The sequence below is a fragment of the Beta vulgaris genome, chromosome 3, assembly GCF_026745355.1.
Source record: "Beta vulgaris subsp. vulgaris cultivar EL10 chromosome 3, EL10.2, whole genome shotgun sequence".
NCBI lineage: Eukaryota > Viridiplantae > Streptophyta > Magnoliopsida > Caryophyllales > Amaranthaceae > Beta > Beta vulgaris.
The window spans coordinates 38,719,321-38,744,389 of NC_079204.1; the positions used below are offsets into that span (position 1 = coordinate 38,719,321).

The following is a 25,069-nucleotide window of genomic DNA, read 5'->3' on the forward strand; positions in this document are numbered from 1 at the left end:
CTAGAGGAGAAATATTTTTATTAGTTTTAGGAGAGAGTACATAATACAAAATAATACGGAGGCAGAGGTTAATAATAGGGTTTATATAGTACCCTACTAATTAACCTAAATAGATGCGCCTAAACCCGAAACTAAAACATACTTGATTTATTAAATAACATATATCAAAAAGTTCGGAGGCGTTGCCCCCTAACCCTCACCAGGGCTATTCACCCTTGGACCCCGACGACCTCTATGCTAGGTTAATCCTAGCGTCAGATTATTAATTCAAGACATAGTTTAACATGAAGAGGGCAAAAATCTTAATGCCCTTGTCTTTCAATTTAGAGTTTTGAGGATCTTCTTGTCGTAAGCCTGTCTTAGAAATAATCTTCATTGATGGTTATACATTAATAAGAGCCGAGTAAGTAATTGTAGTGATACATTGCATAATGATGTGAATCCACGAAGGTGGTGTTTTCAATTTCTTTAGCAAATTTTCCACAAAACTCCAATTAACTCTATCATAAACTTTGTTCAAATCCAAATTTAGACTTAGAAAGTAGTCTTTTCCTTTCTTTTTCTTTTTGATGAGATTCTACATTTCATGCCAATAAACAGTTGTCATTTATCGATCTTCCTTTAATGAAAGCACTTTGAAAAGGATCAATGATGTTTCTTAAAATCAGTTGCAGTCTTTTAAACAGTACCTTTGAAATTACTTTATAGGACGAGTTGCATAAATTATTTGGTCTCAATTGACCAACTTGTTCCGGTCTATCGACCTTTGGAATTAAACTCATGAAATTAAAGTATTCTAGTTTCCTTCAACAAGTAGCCTCCTTTAAGGAGCCCAAGCATTAAATTGCAAATATCCTCTCCACAAGCATCCCAATTCTTTGAAGAAATCCTAGTGGAGTTCCATGTGGTCCTGGGGAATTTATAGCCTTCATTTGAAACATTGCTTCCTTCACCTCTTTTATTGTAAAATCTTGGTTTAGATGATCCAGAAGCTCACAGGACACACCCGACAAATAGTATAACCAATTGTTCACATCATATTTTTTGGTTTTGCGGATAGGAAATCTTGGTATAGATTTGAAAAATACTCAACAAAGGCGTGCTTTATGTCATCTGGATTTGGCCTCCAAACTCCTTCCGGATTCTTGGTTGTGCGAATATCGTTTGATGCTTGTCATGACTTAACACACTTACAAGAGAATCTTGTAGATTGATTAACTAATGTGTCCCAATTATGTCTCCCTCTTTTTTTCCAATACTCAAGCTTAGTATTAGTTGAAGCTCAGATTTTTCTTACTTTCCTAGTACTGTCACTTGCCATCTTCTTATTTTGAATAAGTTATTGATCCCCCAAAAGATCTCTTTTTTATATCATCCCATTGAATTCATTCTCCTTTTTAATAGTTTAAACACCATTCTTTGCACCACTTATTAGTAGATCCTAACTTTCTTTGGACAACAAACATTGTCGATCCATGGACATCTGTTTTCCAAATTTTTTAATTCCATTTGAAACTTCTTCAAAGTCTAAGCACCAATTTTCGATTTTGTAGATTCTTTTTCTTTTTTTTGCAAAACAAGTTTTCAATCCAATACAATTGGTCCATGGTATAAAATGAAGATAGGATAGTTAATGATAATCATATCCGGGAACTCGCTCCTCCATCCATCATTACAGTAGGCCCTGTCAATTCTTTCACAAATCATCTCATTTTCTTGTCGATTTTTTGACCACGTATACGACACCCCCATGGAAGGGGAAGTCCATAAGGTTGCACTCCAGTTTCCAATTGCTAAATGCATTAGATCTTGAAATTTTGTTTAACCCTCCTAATTTTGGAGAGTACATGTTCCCCAGGATGAGACCACAGAAAAGCTTTTAATGTCTCATACACTTCTCCCTTGTTTTATACAATAGGAGCTCCATACGCGTACATCACATAATAAATTATGTTGCATTCATCATTAACCTTACAACATACATGATTAGCAGAAATAAAAAGGACATCAACACTAATTTAACCTGCACAAAATCAGACCCCTAGAGGGGCCAATAGAGTCATGTCCTAACCAGCCAGCAAACCCTATGCTAGACATCATAGAGTTAACAGAGACACTTTACTTTAAGTTTCTCATAAAAAAATAAAATCAAGAGTTTTGATGCCAACAAGCCATGCATTTGATGAAGGGAATTGTAGGGGAGTTGACAGACTTAAGTCCTCTACAATTTCAGGCACCAACTTCCATATCTTCAATGGGGGTTGTACACGCCACACCCAAGCTTGAAGAATAGTCATCCAAACTGGGGAAAGAGTTATCCCTCTCACTAAGACCAAATTTAAGGTTGAACTTTCCTCTGGAGAATTGAATTCCCAATTTGCGTCAAATTTAAATTTATTTCCTTTCATACCGTCCACGTATGACAGTATGCCAGAAATTCAATTTTTTATTTTACTTGCATAGAACCGCTACTTGAAATAGCGATTAACGATATTAAGTCGCTATTTCAACTAGCGGTTAAATCAAAACAAGAGTCACTATAGCGAGTAGCGGTTTTATTCTCTCTCGTAATTCCTTGAGCAAAGAAAAGTGCTAACTCTAGTTCTATCTCTTGATAAAAGTTTTGATCTTTTTCCACTATTCATTATACTTACCCCATTATCATCATCATTCATCATCCACCCATCAAAATCTTCTCGTCTTCTTCGCCGTTTCTTTGACTCATTCTCTATTCTGTATCTTTTCGAAAAAATACAAGTGAGAAAATTTAGAATCCTGTGATTTTCTCACACAGATCCATCTTATTCTCTTTTTTACACTTCAAACTCCATTGCCTCTTCTAGGTATGTCTCTTCTCTCTCTTAATCATCTCTTCTTTTTTTGGTTTTTTGTACCCTTTTCTCTGCCTTTTTTATAATTGAATTTGTATTTTTATTGAATGTTGAGTGTAGTTACAAAGTAATTTGAAAGTGTATTGAAGATGCAGATAAATTTGGCTCAGACTTACTGCTCTTCGTTGGTTGTAAATCAGACGAATCTTCATTATATGGGTTGTAAATCAGATGAATCTTCATTATATGGGTTGTAAATCAGACGAATCTGCCAAATGAGTTGGACAATCACCATTCATTATATGCCAATACCAACTCATAGTCTTATAGAGAAGTTCACCGCTACTTTAAGTGACGGATTATGCCAGTAAACCGCTAATACAGATAACGGTTTCCTGCATCTTCTAGTAAAGCTACGTTTAAAATTAACCGCTACTCTAACTAACGGTTTGTTTTCCCGAAAAAAAATAATTCTTACGTGCCATCCTACGTGGACAGTATGGAGGGAAATAAGTTTAACTTTGACGCAAATTGGGAATTAAATCTCTCAACGATATAAAGGGGAAAAATTCCAATTAATATAAACAATCAATTACCATAAACAAAAAATACGACTACTATCATTATTAAAGAATTAAACATGCACATATTCTCTCTAAAACCAAAAAAGAGAGTTAAAACAACTATTATTCAAAATCCAATAATCTATAACAAATAGAATAGAAAAATAAAAAATTAATTTTATAATGATGATGAATTGCCATACATTTTTCCCCTCCCATATACTTGACACTTTCAGCCCCAGTTTTCCTTTTTAGAAAACTTTTGTCTAGAGTTAGAGTAGTAATGAGAAAAAAAAGGAAGGAATGTTAGACAATATAATTAATTACTAACTTGCAATTTGATATAGTTAATATCCCAACCTATTTGTCAATAGTTTGAGCATCATAGATCGTGCTGACAATAGTATAAATAGTATTGTTATTATTATGTGTACGTCAACCTCAGAAAGATATTTCATGCCCAAAAAAGCCTTAAATTTCTCCATACGAAACTTCCATCACCATTATAATAATGAAAATAGTGAGCATTATTAATCTAGTCATAAGCCATGCAAAATTTTCGGAATATACCATCTATAAAATATTACTTTTGCATTATAAGATAAAATATTACCTTTCTTACCATGTAAAAGCAGACTTCTTGACCAATTTTCTAACCTCTCGTTCAAGCATCATAAATGATGCATCACCAATATTATGAGAAACAATTAGCTTTTTATTAAATTATCATAGTTGGAAGTATGATCAACAAGGAAACCGGATATACCACTCCAACACACAGAAATTACGCTTTCCTATTAGTTTAATTTCGCCCCTCTAGGATCAACGCGTTAACACGAAATAACTAATGAGATACAATGGAGAAAACAATTCACAAGATGATCTTCTATGTGAATCAACAATAATTTTTGGGTTTGTTGTTTGTGAAGAACGTTAGAGAGAAAATACAGAAGTTTCTCTATAGCAAAGCAAGTTTTTTGAGATATATAAAACTGATTTCTTTTCGTCATTCCTCATATGAATACCAAAAGATATTATATAAATATTACCTTCATAGATTAGAGTAGTTGTTGCCTTAATATCCTTTTAATCCTTTTATTAAGATTCTCAATCATCATTAAAAGGATAATATACACAATACAACAGTTACAAACAGTTCACACAAAATTTCACGCTCCGAAACAGCACGCACGTCGCGAGCCGCTACAGATTGCGAGCCACGACACTACGCAGGTCACGACCAGTGACGACACCCTGGTCGCGACCCGCGACAGATGTCGTGACCCGCGACAGATGTCACGACCAGTGACGAACTTCCTGTTTCGCTTGATTATTTCACGTGTTTTACGTCTTCTAATCTTAGCATACTAGACCTCCTCCTCTTCTAGTATAGAACCATATGAACTTATAAAACCCATTACACTATAAATGTTCCAACAATCCTTCTCCCATTTATAGGGTAATGTTGAAAGATTTTCCAACTTGCTATAAATCACAAACAAGACATGCTCATGCATCATGGAAATATCTTACGATTGAATCTCCACTTAGTAAAAGTAACTTTACAACAACTTCGGTAATAATGATAGACAAAGCTTTGAATGATACATTAGTGAAAAAAACCCCACCTGATGCGGTCAAAACTGGCCTTTCAGATGCGGTTTTGGTCCGCATCAGGTGGGCTCGCAGCAGGTTTTAATAAATTCTGATGCGGTCCAAAACGGCATCAGAAAACGATAATCTGATGCGGTTCATGGGGAAAACCGCATCAGATTAGCTGATAATATGATGTCGGTTTTCCCATGAACAGCATCAGCTTGTCAAATAATTTGCCAAAAAAATTTTGCAGACCTGCCAAGTGGCAGGTCTGCAACCCTTTTCATATCAACACTCACCTTTCACGCTCACTTTCATACCTAGCAAACAAGAACAGATTTGTACAAAAAAATCTTATATATATATATATATATATATACAATTCCAATTCAACAATGAAAATAAACAAAAATTACAAAAAAAAAACGAAAAAAATGACAGTAAAATGAAGAAAAATTGAAAATGACAGTAAAAAACAAAATAGATCTAACTAAAAAATATAAAATACAGAAAATGAACGAAAATTGTACAATAATGAACGAAAATTGAAAATGATGAACGAAAATTGAAAAAAAAAATGAACGAAAATTGAAAAAAAAAACTAACTTAATCTAACTAAAAATATAAATTAAAGTAAATGAAGGGAAATCGTAAAAAAAGAACTAAAAACATAAATTACAGAAAATGAACGAAAATATGAAAAAAAGGAAAAAAAACGAAACGAATATTATAAAACAAAAAACCTAACTAGATCTGGAATCCAGTGAGTTCGTGAAGGCTCCGGTGAGTTCGTGAACGAGTGGTGAAGAACGACGGCGAGTTCGTGAGTAACGACGCTTGAAGAAAGAAAGAGGGAGTTCGTGAACGACGACGCTTGAAGACTGGTGAAGAACGACGGCGAGTTCGTGAAGGAGGAAAGCTCCGAGGGAGGAGGAAGGAGGGTTAGAGGAGAGAGAGAGATTAGAGGGAGTTAGGGTTATGGGTTAGAGGAGAGAGAGATGAGAGAGAGTTAGGGTTATGGTTTAGAGGAGAGAGAGATGAGAGGGAGTTAGGGGGAGGAGGCTTAAAATGAGCCAGATTGTTATGCGTTGAGCTGGGCCATTGTGCTAGGCCTTTATTGTGACGCGTTGAGATGGGCTTAAAAAGCACACAAATCTGGTGCGGTCCACCAAACCGCATCAGATTTCAAAAATGCATCGGTTTTTTAATCTGATGCGATTTTTTTAAGGACCACATCAGTTTTTTTTGGCCAAATTTCCCTCCCATATTTTGGTTGATTTTCGGATGCGGTTTTACAAAAACCGCATCTGATACTAAGTGACATATAAGGTTTTTTCCACTAGTGATATAACCACGACAAATCATTGAAGATACTAATACACATAAGCATAAACTTAGTTCTTAACTCCGACACCTATGAAGCTTTGGTGTCCATATCTATTCATAAGTGTTCCAAATCAAGCCTTAAACTTGGTGAAGCGGCCAAACCTCTAGCTTATATAGGCAAATCTTTACGAACATGCTCATACAATCGAGCACTTATCAAAGATTTATTAAGAAATAAATTCAAGCTTGTAACATTGTAGAAATAAGCTCTAACCTTGGGATGTGTTATACAAGTGCTTCCAATCTTCTAGAGAAGTACTATCCTCATTGAATTCGAGATTAATGTTGTATTAGACGTCAATTTGAGTTTTTCTTAACCATATGTTGTTCAATAGGCTTAAGACCCATCCCTTTGTTCATTTTGCTCACTAGTTCCCTTGACAACGGTTTAGTAAATGTATTCGCCAAGTTCAAACTAGACCAAACAAAATTAACAGTTATACAACCATTCCTTATCCTTTCACGCACATAGCTATCTCTAACTCCAATGTGCCTTGACTTGCCATTGTAGATGTCACTATAAGCTTTAGCTATGGTTGATGCACTATCACGATGAATAGCAAGAGGTGACATAGGTTTGACCCCATAAGTCAACCTCACTCAACACATTCCTTAGCCATTCTGCTTCTTGGCAACAAGATGCCAATGCAATGAATTCCGATGCCATAGCTAAATCCGTTATACATTTTACTTCTTGGATGCCCATGAAATATCACCTCCTCCAAGAAGAAACACCCATCCACTTATGGATGAATACTCTTCCTTATTGGAAATCCAACTAGCATCCGAGTAACCTTCTAGAATAGAAGGTTCTCCTTTGTAAGTTATGACATAATCCAAGGTTTTATTCAAATACCTAAGAGAATTATCAAAACATTATCGCCCGTGTGATAACGTATCAGCTTATTCAGAATTTTGCAACAGAAACATATAACTAAACTTCATACTTTATTATAATAAATAAATAAGTAAATAAGTACTTAAAACCAAATGCTCTATAAATGTCTACTCAAATCAAACTTATTATAATATGTTCCTACTAATGCAGAAAATATAATATACTAGATTACACAAGCTCTCCATTCCCAGATTCCTAATGATGCAACATCTGCGAGCCTGTAAATGTCAATGCCATAAAGAATCTTCTCACCAAAATGGGTCATCACATGATCAATAAGGCAAAGCCATGATCAACAATCACAAACAAAGCACGTAATCAGCAAAGCTGAGTACTACATAGTAATACATAAACATTCTTAACGTGATATTAATAAATAACATGCAGTGATAAATAATAATGTAACAATATAACATTCTGCAGATAATTTCTACTGAACTAAACTTTAAACATCTTTTAATTACTTTAATGGAATAGTTATTGGACTTGAGTTGTCTTATCTACTCTTGCCTTCACCTAGGAAGACGAAATACGGGGGCTACTTCGTATTTCAGAATGACTTGCGATATCGAGGAACCTTTGAAAAATAATAGGGATGGTGATCAATCCATCTCCCAGAAAAAGCCATGGCACGCTCACTATGTACCCCAACTCCTAAATGTATGTCCAACTCTAGACGTGCACAAGTCTAAAGTTTATAACTACCCTCGTCACACTTTACGTTACTTATAAATTATTACTTGTTATGACACACAAACAAGTAACACAGAAATATCAAATCAACCATTCACAACTGAACTTCTCTTTTATCTTAAGGATTTAATAAGTGACGACACAACATACAATCCAAAATTACTTTCCTGAATTTCTCTTTTATCTTAGGATTTAATAAGTGACGACACAACTTACAATTCAAGATTACTTTACTTTAAACTCAATCTTTCTTACTTTGTTGAACCTAGGCAACAATCAATCTTACCTTTCAAATTAAAGGCATAACTTATCAACTTACCAGATAAGGCCCACAGTCCTTATAAAGTAGTAAAGATATTACTTGTATGGGAACGCATAATAAAACATGATTCAATCTCAATAATATATTAATTCCTCCATGTGAATTAATAAATAAAGTTCTCATCCACATGCTTGCATCAATAATTTCATACAAACATGACAATCTTTAACCATGTCAATCTCGTAATTAATATGCTGGCACACAGGCATAAAACATGTAAAATTCAATCATACTAGAAATCACATATTGTAATATCCCAAATTTTCATAACTATTTTATGAAATTTATTTTGTTATAATAAGATTTTATAAATATAAAATTCTGAAAAATAACAAATCAGATTTTTATGAAACTGTTTTTATTTATTAAATCAGATTTTTATCTTTTAAAAAAAAAATATTCGAAATCAGAATTTTTTTAAAATCAGATTTTCCGTTCAAAAAAAAAAGGTAGAGAGAAAAGAAAATCTAAATACTTATATTTTAGTTAAAACCCTATATATATATATATATACCCTAAACACCCAAAAATCTCCCCGTAATACACTTTCTTCCTCTTTTTGGTAAGCTCTAAATTTCAGATCTAGAATCACCATTGTTGTATTTCGAAGGTTTCAACTAGAAAAAAAATAAAATAAAATTTTAAACCCAACACCACAATTCCGGCGACTTGGCCGGTGTATGGCGCCGGTCTTCTTCTTCTCTTTCTTCTTCTTCTTTTTTTTCTTCTTTCCTCACTTCCTTCTGGTTTCTTGTCTGATGCGTGCAGTAGTTGTACATAAAAAAAAACTGGAACTTTAGTTCCTTATGGAATTCATCTTTTGGTTTTAAAAAGAGAAACAAAAAAAAAAGTAAAGGAGCTATAATAGTACAACAAGTCACGTGAGTTGTGACTTTGCTGTCACTCATTATGCAAAATTGTGAATTTTTTTTTGGGTAAATTCCTTTGGCAGATTCACGTTTTTTTTTTAAAAAAAATTCTTCCTTCTTTTGTTTTCAAAATTGTTTATTATTAGTCTTGTAAACTTTGGTTAATTATTTTTCGTGATATTATATTAAGTGACTAACTTTAGGTAATCTTATTTGTTGTAGACAGAAATTTCGTATGAGGCTAATTTTAGTTGATATTGCTGTTCTTGGGACGCGTTCGAGGTAATTCACAATGTCCATCAACAACTAGAATCCCGTTAGGAATTGTATGTGCTATGTGTAATACATGTGGTTATGTGATTCTATGTTTATGTTAGATGTATATTATGTGACAGGAATAGTATAGTACTTTCTATGACTAAAATTATTATTATTATTATTACTATAGTACTGTTATCCCTGCGTATAATATATATATGTATCTACTGGTATCGTTGTTATGAATTTGGATTTATAATGTACCTAATTATACCATCGTATTAGAATTATACTAATATTGATAATGTACTTAATGGGTATAACTAGTGTGTTAATGATGTAACGAACGGTATTATAAGTTGATATTGTGTCTCTATGAGGCTCAAATGATGGATATATTGGTTACTATGAATTATGGACGTTGATTATTATAATTTTATTAAGTGGCTAAGTTGTGAAAAATATTATTTAAACTAAAGACGTTCATGTTAATGTTAATGTGATATTTGATGTGCCATAACTATTAAAATATATTAATCACGTAAAGTGGAAATAGTATTGAGGGAATTATCCTGTGTACTTGGATCCTCCATAGGTGATGAACAATATTTGATTTTATTCTGTTACAACTCTTTATTGTCTTCCTCCTAATACTATTAGTGCGCATTGCGGATACCCATTAGATTAGTGAGGGGTGTGCACACTAGGGACGTTCTGCAAAATGATATTGGCCATTGCTCTTAATTTATTGGGTGACGACCCATGTTGAAGTAGGTGGTTATTGGGATTAGTCCCGGCCTACTGACGTTCGATTCCCCTCCAATAATTAAATTTGATGTGGTGTGAATCATATAAACTTGGAGTATTTAAATTGATTAAGTGTGTTATATACTTGTCTGTATTACGTTATATATTTGTCTGTATTATGCTATAAAAATTATTTTTAAAATAAAACTATTATTATTATTATTATTATTATATTATTATTATTATTATTATTATTATTATTATTATTATTATTTTACGGGATGGAGTTGTAATTACTTAGCTTTCGCTAATTTTTGTGTTTTTGTTTTCCTTTGTTCTCTTCCTATTTATATTGTGCAGGTTGGTGAAAGGGACTACGTTACAGGAATGAGTGAACTATAGTTTTTAAGTTCACCTAGTTTAATAAACATTAAGTACTGTCATTTAAATTGTTTAGTTTTGGTTGTAGACAACTTAGTTTGGTTATTTTGATACATTGGTTGGTGAGTTAAATTTTTATTCTTAATAATTAGCCTTGCATTTATTTTTAACAATAGATGCGGCGGTAACACCCTAAAGGTTTGGTCAAATATTTTAATGAAAAGTGAATGTTTTATAAAGTTTTAGAACCAAAGTTTTGGGGTGTTAGAAATTGATATCAGAGGTCAGGTTATAATAAATTATTATAAATTAGGAGTTAATAAAATATGCTAAATAATTACGAGTCTAAGGTTAAATAATATAAGTATTAATAAATTAAATAATAAACATTAAAATAAATTGTGAGAGTGGGATTGAAAAGGGTTTATGTGCCTTAATGTGAAAGCACTTATTTCAGGTGCTTATTAATTGTTTCTTTTCATTCTTATATGTTTAAATCTTGTAACTATAAGAAAATTTTGCGCTCGGATGACCGACCATAGGATTTAGAAATTTATATTTATAATAAGGTATGTATACTAAGTTATTTAGTAGTATTAGAAATTCCCTAAGTTCCTATATGTGTTTTTATTAGGAGTCTTATTACTTGACTATTTGAGTTGAATAGAGTTTAAGTTCTTGTTATAATTGTTGTTTACTTGTCAAATTTGATGGAAGCATGCAAAGATTGTCTTGAAATGTTATGATGAAATATAGTTTGGTCGAGGCATGTAATTTTCTTATGATGAAAGTTTGTATTGAGTAAATAAAACGATGTGCAAGACCATGTATGGGTGAATAGATGTAGTAATACCAATGCTAATGTGCAGGAATTGTATGCAAATCTATCAAGTATACACTAGATCTCGTAGGAGGACTTTTGAACAAATGGCTGAAACCCCTGAACAATTGCTTGAGAGACTGAGATCTCTTGAACAACTTTCGCAACGTATGGGTTTATGTTGCAAAACCAATTAGGGAATAATGGTGGAGAGGACCCACAAGCTGCTATGGCAAAGAAGTTAGCAACCCTTAAACCTCCAATTTTTGTAGGAAAGGAAGACCCCTTACTCTTAGAGAATGGCTAAGAGACTTTGATAAGTTATTCACTGCTACTGGGACACCTGAAGCTCAAAAAGTAGACCAAGCTACCTTTTATTTGAGGGAGGATGCAGACACTTGGTGGGAGAGTCAAGGACCTATTGTTAGAGCTCAGGAAAACTTTAATTGGAATGCTTTTAAGGTTGCTATTAAGGATAGTTTTTCCCTGAACATATTAGGAGGCAGAAATACAATGAGTTTACTAGATTTAACCAGGGAGGTACTATGTCTGTGCAAGAGTATGCCCAAAAGTTCAATGAGTTGGCTAGATTTTGCCCTAGAGTTGTGCCAGATGAGAGAGCCAAGGCTCAAAAGTTTGAGGATGGGTTAGCATTTAGAATTCAGACCAGACTTGGGGGAGCAACTTCTGCAACTTTTCAGGAGGTTATGCTAAGGCTTCTAATATTGAGAGGATTTTGAGGCGTGAAGAGGAAGTTATGGGAGGAATAAGAGAAAAGACCCACCTAACAACCAAAATGACCATGGAAATGACAAGAAACCTCGATATGGGGGTAACAATAATAATGGGGCAATAATCACACTAATGGTGGTGGTAATTATCAAGGGAATCGTAGCAACTACCAAGGTCAGGGGAGATCAAACCAGCAGGGATCCCGTACCCAGAACCCTACTTGTAGGAAGTGTAACAAAAGCCACCCAGGATTTACCTGTCAAGGAGACCCAATAACTTGTTATGCTTGTGGAGAGAAAGGACATAAGGCTAATCAGTGTCCCAAGCGTCAGAATAATGGACAAAATGGAAACAATGGGGGAAATAGGAATGGTCATGGGCCTAATCAGAACCAGAAACAACAACCGCCCTATAAAACAAACTCCAGGGTCAGCTTCGAATGCTCAAGGGGGAACAATACTCAGCATAATGGTCAAATAACAATCGAGCAAATGGAGGAAACAACAATCAGAACGGCAATGGAAATGGTGCTCGAGGCAACAATGGAAGAATCTATGTTATGAACCAGAATGAAGCAGACACCAACGCCAATGTTGTGACGGGTACTTTCCTCGTAAACTCTAACCCTGCTTACTTGCTTTTTGATTCTGGGGCGTCTCATTCTTTCATAGCTAGTTCATTTGTTGAAAAGTTAGGTCTAAAACCCTCAATCTTGTGTCAAACTTTCATTACAATACCTTCAGGAGAAGTAGTTCCTTGTAGTTCCATATACCAAGACATACCCATTACCATATTAGGATCTGATTTGCCGGCTGATCTTATTCAGTTTGACCTACCCGACTTTGATGTAATATTGGGAATGGATTGGCTTGCTAAGTATAGAGCTAGGATAGAGTGTCATACTCAAAAGGTGTCTCTTAGGGGGCCAAAGGGAAATAGAATATCCTATCAAGGAATTGTTTCTAAACCTGGAGTCAGTATTGTGTCAGCCATGTCATTCAAAACCTATATTAGGAAGGGCTACCCATATATTTGTGCCATGTGAAGGATGTGAGTGTGGAGGATGGAGAGATACTCAAATACCTGTGGTGAGTGAGTTCCAAGATGTTTTTCCAGAAGAAATTCCAGGGATGCCGCCAGTGAGAGAAATGGATTTTAAGATTGACCTAGTGCCTGGAACTGGAGCTATTTCTAAGGCACCATATAGGATGGCACCTGCAGAGATGCAAGAGTTGAAAGTGCAATTGGAGGAATTATTGGAGAAAGGGTACATTAGGCCAAGTGTTTCACCTTGGGGAGCACCAGTGTTATTTGTTCGAAAGAAGGATGGAACCTTGAGGTTGTGTATTGATTACAGAGAGTTGAATAATGACAATAAAGAATAAGTACCCATTGCCTAGGATTGAGGATTTATTTGATCAACTTAAGGGTGCTGGAATTTTCTCTAAGATTGATTTGAGGTCTGGGTATCACCAATTGAGAATTTCGGAGGAAGATATACCAAAACAGCGTTTCGTACGAGGTATGGGCATTATGAGTTCACAGTGATGCCATTTGGACTTACTAATGCACCTGAAACATTTATGGATCTTATGAATAGGACATTTCAGCCGTATTTAGATAGATTTGTGGTGGTGTTCATAGATGATATATTGGTGTATTCGAAGGACAAAGAAGAGCATGAAGGTCATTTAAGGAAAGTTTTGGAGATACTTCGAGAGAAAAGGTTGTATGCTAAGTTATCAAAATGTGAGTTTTGGCTTGAGAAAGTTGCATTTTTAGGTCATGTGATTTCGAAGATAGGTGTTGCTGTAGATCCATCAAAGATACAAGCAGTAACAGAATGGGTGAGACCTAGTAATGTGACTGAGATTAGAAGTTTCTTAGGACTTGCTGGCTACTATAGGAGGTTTGTGCGAGATTTCTCAAAAGTAGCTCAACCTTTGACAAATTTGATGAATAAAACAACTCGATTTCAGTGGGATGAGAAGTGTGAGAAAGCTTTTCAAGAATTGAAGCAAAGACTTACTTCAGCATCGATTTTAATGTTACCATCTGGATTAGAAGGTTTTGAGGTGTATAGTGACGCTTCTAAGAATGGGTTAGGATGTGTATTGATGCAACATGGTAAGGTGGTAGCATATGCTTCGAGACAACTTAAGCCTTATGAACAGAATTACCCTACTCATGATTTAGAGTTAGCTGTGTAGTATTCGCATTGAAGATTTGGAGGCATTATTTGTATGGTGTGTCATGTAAGATTTTCACTGATCATAAAAGTCTGAAGTATATATTTACTCAGAAGGAGTTGAACATGAGACAGAGGAGATGGCTTGAACTTATTAAGGATTATGATTTGGAGATATTGTATCATGAGGGTAAAGCGAATAAAGTTGCTGATGCTTGAGTAGGAAGACTAGTCATACGATGAACATGATGGTGTTATCTGAGAGATCGCGTGTGAAGAATTTTGGAGAATGAGTTTAGAAGTCATGGAGCAAGGGCAAGTGGAAGCTCAATTGAATGCACTATGTGTGCAACCCACCTTATTCGATGAGATTCGAGTGAAGCAAAGTAGTGATGAGTGGATGGTGAAGATAAAGAAAATGAAAGAAGATGGAGTTGTCATCGAGTTTGACATTGATGAAAATGGTGTTGTGAAGTACAAGAGAAGATGGTGTGTGCCTAAGGATGAGGAGTTAAAAAGAAAATTTTGGAAGAAGCTCATAATACGCCATATTCTGTGCATCCTGGAGGAGATAAACTCTATAAGGATTTGAAGCAGCATTTTTGGTGGAAAAACATGAAACGTGAAGTGGCAGAGTTTGTTGCAAAGTGTTTGACGTGTCAGAAAGTGAAGATTAACATATGAGACCTGGTGGAATGATGCAACCTTTAGAAGTGCCGAGTTGGAAATGGGAGTCTATTTCAATGGATTTTGTGATGGGATTACCACTTACTAAGTCAGCTAAGAATGCCATATGGGTTATAGTGGATCGATTGACAAAGTCGGCCAGATTTATAGCAATGAAGGATACATGGAGTATGCAACAGTTGGCTAGTGCATATGTGCGAGAGGTTGTTAGACTGCATGGAGTACCAAAGGATATCGTTTCAGATAGAGACTCGAGATTTTTGTCCAAGTTTTGGGAGAGGTTACAACAAGCTTTGGGACATTGCTCAAATTTAGTACAGCTTTCCACCCTGCAACAGATGGACAGACAGAGAGAACAATTCAAACATTGGAGGATATGTTGAGAGCATGTGTGATAGACTTTGGAGGATCTTGGGATGATTATTTCCAACTATAGAGTTTTCGTATAACAACATTATCACTCAAGCATAAAGATGGCACCGTATGAAGGATTGTATGGGCGAAAATGTAGGAGTACTTTGTGTTGGAGTGATATAAGTGAGACCATGACTTTAGGGCCTGAGATGATTGAAGAAACAACGAAACAAGTTAGGTTTATTCAGGAGCACATGAGGGCAGCTCAAGATCGACAAAAGGCTTATGCAGATCAAATAGAAGGGAGATGGAATTTGAGGTTGGGGAGAAGGCTTTGCTAAAAGTGTCACCAACAAAGGGGTCATGAGATTTGGTAGGAAAGGAAAGTTGAGTCCACGTTACATTGGACCATATGAGATCTTGGAGCGAATTGGGGAAGTAGCCTATAGATTAGCCTTACCAATGGAGTTAGCCAATGTCCATAACGTCTTTCATGTGTCTCAACTTCGAAAATATGTCCATGACCTACCCATATCATTCAACCTGAAACCATTGAACTAGATGAGATCTTATCCTTTGAGCAACGCCCAGTTAGAATCCTTGATACGAAAACGAGAAGTACCCGGAACAAGGCGGTAAAACTAGTCAAGGTGTTATGGTCAAGTCAAAATTCTGAAGAGGCTACTTCGGAAGCCGAAGATGATATGAAAAATCGATATCCCGAACTTTTTCAGCAGGTACGCTTGAGTTTCGGGGACGAATTAAGGGGGGTAGAATGTGATACTAATTTTTGTTTGCATATTAGTAGCAAGAACTAACTTTAAAGTTCGAGGACGAACTTTCTTTTAAGGAGGAGTAGATATAATATCCCAAATTTTTATAACTCTTTTATGAAATTTATTTTGTTATAATAAGATTTTATAAATATAAAATTCCGAAAAATAATAAATCAGATTTTTATGAAACTGTTTTTATTTATTAAATCATATTTTTATCTTTTAAAAAAAAAAAATTCGAAATCAGAATTTTTTTAAAAACAGATTTTCCGTTCAAAAAAAAAGGTAAAGAGAAAAGAAAATTCTGAATACTTATCTTATAGTTAAAACCCTAGATTTATACATATATATATATATATATATACATATATATATATATATATACATATATATATAATATACATATATATATATATATCATATATATATATATATACATATATATATATATATATATACATATATATATATATATATATATATATACCCTAAACACCCAAAAATCTCCCCGTAATACACTTTCTTCATCTTTTTGGTAAGCTCTAATTTTCAGATCTAAAATCACCATTGTTGTATTTCGAAGGTTTCAACCAGAAAAAAAATAAAATAAAATTTTAAACCCAACACCACAATTTCGGCGACTTGGCCGGTGTATGGCGCTGGTCTTCTTCTTCTTTCTTCTTCTTCTTTTTCTTTCCTCTCTTCCTTCTAGTTTCTTGTCTGATGCGTGCAGTAGTTGTATAGAAAAAAAACTGGAACTTTAATTCCTTATGGAATTCATCTTTTGGTTTTAAAAAGAGAAACAAAAAAAGAAAAGAAAAGGAGCTATAATAGTGCAGCAAGTCACGTGAGTTGTGACTTTGCTGTCACTCATTATGCAAAATTGTGAATTTTTTTTTGGGTAAATTCCTTTGGCAGATTAACTTTTTTTTTTTTTGGTAAATTTTTTTTTAAAAAAATTTCTTCCTTCTTTTGTTTTCAAAATTGTTTATTATTAGTCTTTTTTTAGGGGATGTTTATTATTAGTCTTGTAAACTTTGGTTAATTATTTTTCGGAATATTATATTAAGTGACTAACTTTAAGTAATATTATTTGTTGTAGACGGAAATTTCGTAGGAGGCGAATTTTAGTTGATATTGCTGTTCTTGGGACGCGTTCGAGGTAATTCACAATGTCCATCAACAACTAGAATCCCGTTAGGAATTGTATGTGCTATGTGTAATACATGTGGTTATGTGTTACTATGTTTATGTTAGATGTATATTATGTGACAGGAATAGTATAGTACTTTCTATGACTAAAATTATTATTATTATTATTATTATTATTATTATTATTATTATTATTATTATTATTATTATTATCATTATTATTATTATTATTATTATTATTATTATTATTATTATTACTATAGTACTATTATCCCTGCGTATAAGATATATATGTATCTACTGGTATCGTTGTTATGAATTTGGATTTATAATGTACCTAATTATACCATCGTATTAGAATTATACTAATATTGATAATGTACTTAATGGGTATAACTAGTGTGTTAATGATGTAACGAACGGTATTATAAGTTGATATTGTGTCTCTATGAGGCTCAAATGATGGATATATTGGTTACTATTAATTATGGACGTTGATTATTATAATTTTATTAAGTGGATGGCTAAGTTGTGAAAAATATTATTTGAACTAAAGACGTTCATGTTAATGTTAATGTGATATTTGATGTGCCATAACTATTAAAATATATTAATCACGTAAAGTGGAAATAGTATTGAGGGAATTATCCTGTGGACTTGGATCCTCCATAGGTGATGAACAATATTTGATTTTATTCTGTTACAACTCTTTATTGTCTTCCTCCTAATACTATTGGTGCGCATTGCGGATACCCATTAGATTAGTGAGGGGTGTGCACACTAGGGACGTTCTGCAAAACGATATTGGTCATTGCTCTTAATTAATTGGGATGACGACCCATGTTGAAGTAGGTGGTTACTGGGATTAGTCCCGGCCTACTGACTTTCGATTCCTCTCTAATAATTAAATTTGATGTGGTGTGAATCATATAAACTTGGAGTATTTAAATTGATTAAGTGTGTTATATACTTGTCTGTATTACATTATATTTGTCTGTATTATGCTATAAAAATTATTTTTAAAATATAACTATTATTATTATTATTATTATTATTATTATTATTATTATTATTATTATTATTATTATTATTATTATTATTATTATTATTATTATTATTATTATTATTATTATTATTATTATTATTATTATTATTATATTATTATTATTATTATTATTATTATTATTATTATTATTATTATTATTATTATTTTACGGGATGGAGTTGTAATTACTTAGCTTTCGCTAATTTTTGTGTTTTTGTTTTCCTTTGTTCTCTTCCTATTTATATTGTGCAGGTTGGTGAAAGGGACTACGTTGCAGGAATGAGTGAACCTATAGTTTTTAAGTTCACCTAGTTTAATAAACATTACAGTACTGTCATTTGAGATTGTTTAGTTTTGGTTGTAGACAACTTAGTTTGGTTATTTTGATACTTTGGTTGGTGAGTTAAATTTTTATTCTTAATAATTAGCCTTGCATTTATTTTTAACAATAGATGCGGCAGTAACACCCTAAAGGTTTGGTCAAATATATAAAAAGTGAATGTTTTATAAAGTTTTAGAACCAAAGTATTGGGGTGTTACACATATGAATTATAAAGCCCCTATAACTTTTTCTTCTTCACTAATGATAATATATCACATAGCACACATGTATGTCCCTTATGTAGATAAATTGAGAGGCCACTTTTCTTCTCTAAAAGTTGCCTAGGGAATAATCCCCGCCTAACAAAATACATAACATTGGTATATCAATATAACAATAAATTTACAGCAATAAAACTTCACTTAAAAACGTGTCAAAACCTTTTCTAAAATTCTTTTGACACCAAAGACTAAATATTTCAAACCCTAAAATATATGGTACTACTAAAATAGGATTTTAAAACCTCAAAAATCAAGACTTTAATATTTAAATCTCACCTTGAACATAAAATATAATATCTGAAATTTTTTTGCTTAATAATCTGAAATATATAATCTGAAATAATTAAAGATACAATCTTTACACAATAATTTAAGAAAATAATACTTATAATATGGATGCCCATTATACCCCCGTTAATATATCCGGGATATTCTAGGGTTTTGTTCTCCAAGCAAATCCCTAACTATTATATATATATACATATGTATATATATATATATATATATATATATATATATATACATATATATATTATATATATATATATATATATATATATACATATATATATATATATACATATATATATATATATATCGGACTATATGGAATAAGATAGACAACACTATTCTCTCTTCTCTCTTCTGTTTATTTACAACACGTTATCAACACCAAACCCTAGCCGATTGAGAAAACAAGAAACCAAGGAAATCATCTGTCATTGAGCGAGAAATTTGAAATTGTTGCGACCTCAATTATATGCTCTCAAATATTCAACAACAACTAAGCCATCTAGTCAGCATTGCAAATCTTCGGTAATTTCTACGATACTGTTTTTAGTTTTGTTATATGCGTTTTTATTGATTTAATTGAAAATTTTGGAGAGATTTAGTTGAGTTACGGTTTCATTAATGGATATAATCTCTGAAAGTGGAACTGAAATTCCGATCAGAATGTTTTGTTGTTGTTTTCTTCAATTGCTGGGAAATTGAATGATTGTTCTTGATAGTTTATACTATAGTAGTGTATGTGGAATGTTTTGGTTGATTGAAGCCAAAGACTTGATAATTCGTTAAGAAAAACGAAAGGTTAGTATAGTGATAATGGTTGACTGCTTAGCTGTAACCAAATTTACTGATTTATGTGTCAGCCTCTAATATTTGTCATCCATGCACAAAATTTGACTATACTAATCTGATGCCTCACGATTTGCGGTGATCATCACGTCGAACCTTACAAAACTTGAATTTGCGGCCCTTGATATTACTGGAAAGAACTATTTGTCTTGGGCGTTAGATGCTGAAATTCACCTAGATGCAAAAGACCTTGGTGATACAATTAGAGCAGGAAATAAATTAACAAGTCAAAACAAAGCTAAGGCTATGATATTTCTTCGCCGCCATCTCCATGAGGGTCTTAAGATTGTGTACTTGACTGTGAAAGATCCACAAGTCCTTTGGAGTAATCTAAAGAAAAGGTATGACCACCAGAAAGCTGTAATATTACCCAAAGCTCGTTATGACTGGTTACATTTAAGACTACAAGACTTTAAGCCTGTAAGTGAATATAACTCAGCTATGTTCAAAATTACTTCACAGTTGAAATTATGTGGAGACAAAATCACTGATGCAGATATTTGCTAGAGAAAACATACACTACTTTTCATGCGAATAATGTTGTCCTGCAGACACAATACCGTGAAAAGGAATTTAAGAAATATTCTGAACTTATATCTTGTCTCCTTGTGGCGGAGCAAAATAACGAGCTACTGATGAAAAATCATGAATCACGTCCAACTGGTTCTGCTCCATTCCCTGAAGCGAATGCGACATCCCATAATGGGAAAGAAAAACATCATGCCAACAATAATGGTCGAGGACGTGGACGTGGATATGGATATGGTCGAGGTCGTGGACGTGGATACGGATATGGTCGAGGTCGAGGCCGAGGCCGAGGTGGCTCTTTCAAGAATTCATATTCCCACCAGAAGAGGGACAATAAAGATGATAACAAACAAGAGAAAGATAAAAATGAGAACGTGACCAATGTATGTTACCGATGTGGAGGAAAAGGTCATTGGTCTCGTACGTGTCGTACACCAAAACACTTGATTGACCTCTATCAACAATCATTGAAGCAAAAGGGAAAGAAAGTAGAAACAAATCTTGTGTATGAAGATGGCGAAGGTGACTTTGATTGTGGCCATATAACTCACCTGGAAGTTGTTGATTTCTTCACCACCCTTGAAGGAAATAACTAATCCTTAGATTCGATTATGGTCATTTAAAGAATAAAACTTCGTTTTCATTTATTAATTTATTACTATGGATTTTTGTTTGGATTATGTTATTTTATTTTAGATTTTATTTGTTAGTACTATGATTTTATATGACATTGTTAAATTTTGGTTATTTAGCTATTTTTATATATTATTGTTATTTCATTTATTTGAAGAATATGAATACCCCTCAAGTTCACTTAGTAATGAATGGTGAAGATTTATGCCTAGCAGACAGTGCAACTACTCATACCATACTAAAAAGCAAGAGATATTTCTCTTATTTGACAATGAAAGAAACTAGTGTGAGTACTATATCAGGTAGTACAAAGATAATTGAAGGCTCTGGACGGAAGAGCAAATATAGTATTGCCTATGGGAACAAAATTTGAAATCATTGATGCATTATACTCTCACAAATCTCAAAGAAATTTATTGAGCTTTAAAGATATTCGCCATAATAGATATCATATTGAGACAATAAGTGAAGGAAATGTTGAATACCTTCATATCACGAGTATTACCCAAGGCACTAAGAATATTTTGGAGAAATTACCTGCATTTTCCACTGGTCTGTACTACACTAAAATCAATACAATTGAAACATATGCCATAGTAAACAGGAAGTTTGCAGATAATTTCACTATTGGCATGACCGGTTGGGCCACCCTGGTTCAATAATGATGCGAAAATAATTGAAAATTCATGTGGACATTCATTGAAGAACCAGAAGATTCTTCCTAATGATTTCTCATGTGCTGCTTGCGCACAAAGCAAGTTGATAATACGACTTTCACCAACTAAAATAGATTTTGAATCTATCAATTTTTTTGGAACGTATACAAGGAGATATTTGTGGGCCAATTCACCCACCATGTGGAACATTTAGATATTTTATGGTTTTAATTGACGCATCGATTAGATGGTCACATGTATCCTTGTTATCAACTCGCAACCTGGCGTTTGCGAGACTACTCGCTCAGTTGATTAGATTATGAGCACATTTTCCAGATTTCCCTATGAAGGCAATCCGCCTTGATAATGCTGGTGAATTCACTTCTCAAGCCTTTGATGATTATTGCATGTCATTGGGATAAGTGTTGAACATCCTGTAGCACATGTTCACACACAAAATGGTCTAGCTGAATATTAATAAAGCTCTCCAGTTGATTGCTAGACCACTACTTATAAGTCCAAACTCCCAATCTCTGTTGGGACATGTATATTACATGCAGCAGCACTAATTCGCATCAGGCCAATGAGTAATCAAAAGTTCTCTCCATCATAATTGGTTTTTGGTCAGGATGCCAAATATTTCCCATCTAAAAGTTTTTGGATGGCTGCATATATTCCAATTGCTCCACCACATCGCTCTAAGATGGGTCCTCAAAGGAGGTTAGGAATATATGTTGCATATGAATCTCCATCAATAATTAGATATCTAGAGCCATCCACGGGAATCTATTTAAGGCTCGATTTGCAGACTGTCACTTTAATGAGTCAGTTTTTCCAACATTAAGGGGAGAGAATAAACAGCTGGAGAAGGAAATCAGTTGGAATGAATTATCATTATCTCATCTTGATCCTCGTAATAAACAATGTGAATTAGAAGTCCAAAAGATAATTCATTTACAAAGCTTAGCAAATCAATTGCCAGACACATTTACTGACCCAAATAGAGTAACCAAGTCGCATATACCATCTGTAAATGCTCTAATTAAAATTGATGTCCCAAAAGAAAAACATCAAACTCACAGCGAGTCTACAGCACGCCTGAAGCGTGGTAGACCTATTGGTTCCAAAGATAAGAATCCTCAAAAAAGAAAAGGAGCAGGAATTGATAATGGCCAGACCGAGGAAACAAAGAATTTTGAAAAATCTCCAGGAGAGACTTTAGACATGGCAAAGGAAGAAATTCAGGTACCTAACAATGAAGAGATCTCAACTGATTATGTCATGTCTGGAATAAAATGGAACTGAAATCAAATCGACGTCGATGAAATTTTTGAATGCAATGTAGCAGTTGATGTTATGGAAGAAAATGAGGATCATGAACCAAAGTCTATTGAAGAGTGTGCATAAATCAACGATTGGCAAAAATGGAAGGAAGCAATTGAGGCAGAATTAAAATCTCTTGCAAAGAGAGAAGTATTTGGACCAGTAGTTCGTACAACTAAAGGTGTAAAACCAGTGGGAAATAAATGGGTCTTTGTGCGAAAGAAGAATGAAGATGGTGAAATTGTGAGAAATAAAGCATGTTTAGTTGCACAAGAATTCTCACAAAGACCTGGAATTGATTATGAAGAAACATACTCCCTGTGGTGGATGCAACTACTTTCAGATTTCTTATCATTCTGGCAATAAGAGAAGGACTTGATTTACGTTTAATGGATGTAGTCACAACCTACTTATATGGGCCACTGGACAATGACATTTATATGAAAGTCCCAGAAGGATTGAAACTGCTAGAAGCAGCAAATTCTAATTCTCGAGAACACTGATTTCTTTATGGATTGAAGCAATCAAGGCGTATGTGGTATAATCGCCTCAGTGAGTACTTGTTAAGTGAAGGCTATAAGAATGACCTTATCAGTCCATGCATTTTTATAAAGAGATTTGGGGGTAGGATTTGTAATAATTGCAGTGTATGTTGATGATTTAAATATTATTGGGACCCATGAAGAGATTTCATACACAGTGGAAATTTGAAAAAAGAATTTGAGATGAAAGATCTTGGAAAGACAAAATTTTGTTTGGGGCTACAAATTGAGCATCTAAAGAATGGAATCCTTGTGCATCAAACAACATATACAAAAAAGGTGTTAAAAAGGTTTTATTTAGATCAAGCACATCCGTTGAGTAGCCCAATGGTTGTAAGATCACTTGATGTTGATAAAGACCCATTCCGTCCTCGAGAAATCAATGAAGAAATCCTTGGTCCTGAAGTACCATACTTAAGTGCAATAGGGGCATTGATGTATCTTGCTAGTCCTACGAGACCTGACATATCATTTTCTATGAACTTAGCAAGGTTTAGCTCATGTCCAACTCGAAGGCATTGGAATGGAATAGAACATGTACTTTGTTACCTCCAAGGAACGAAAGATATGAGTTTATTCTTTTCTAATGCAGATGTAGGGTATTTGTCTGATCCCCATAATGCTCGATCAGAAACAGGATATGTGTTCACAAGTGGTGGTACTGCCGTTTCTTGGCATTCCATGAAGCAAACCATTGCAGCCACTTCTTCCAACCATGCAGAGATTTTAGCTATCCACAAAGCTAGTCATGAATGTGTATAGTTAAGGTCTGTAATTCAACATATACGAGAAAATTGTGGCATGTCTATATGGAAAGAAGCTCCAACAGTTATGTATGAGGATAATGCAGCATGCATCGCACAACTCAAGGAAGGATACATCAAGGGTGATAGAACAAAGCACATTTTACCAAAATTCTTCTTCACCCATGAACTGCAGAAAAATGGTGATGTACAGGTTCTACAGATTCGTTCAAGTGAAAATTTGGCAGACCTATTTACCAAGGCACTTCCAACTGCTACTTTCAAGAAATTAGTTTACTATATTGGATTGCGTCGTCTCAAAGATCTCAAGTTATGTAATCATGAGGGGGAGTAGATGCGCGCTGCACTCTATTTCCCTTAACCATGATTTTTTCCATTGGGTTTTCCTCAAAAGGTTTTTAATGAGGCAACACCTTACGCGCATTAGGAAATATTTTATTTTAAGAGAGAACTTTTATTTTGTATAATGAACATCCAAGGGAGAGCGTTATGAAATATAGTATGGATGCCCATTATACCCCCGTTAATATAACCGGGATATTCTAGGGTTTTGTTCTCCAAGCAAATTCCTAACTATTGTATTAT

General features: G+C 34.0%; 1 protein-coding gene across 1 annotated transcript; it reads left to right on the top strand.

The window, feature by feature from the left end:
- Positions 1–24,047: 24,047 nt before the first annotated feature.
- On the top strand, positions 24,048–24,482 carry LOC125495641 (secreted RxLR effector protein 161-like). Its single transcript, XM_048640420.1, has one exon. The coding sequence runs from the start codon at positions 24,048–24,050 to the stop codon at positions 24,480–24,482; it is 435 nt and encodes a 144-aa protein (XP_048496377.1).
- Positions 24,483–25,069: the final 587 nt, after the last annotated feature.

Excerpts from the sequence above, each read along its gene's own strand:
- LOC125495641 (XM_048640420.1), top strand. The coding sequence starts at position 24,048 with ATGGTTGTAAGATCACTTGATGTTGATAAAGACCCATTCCGTCCTCGA.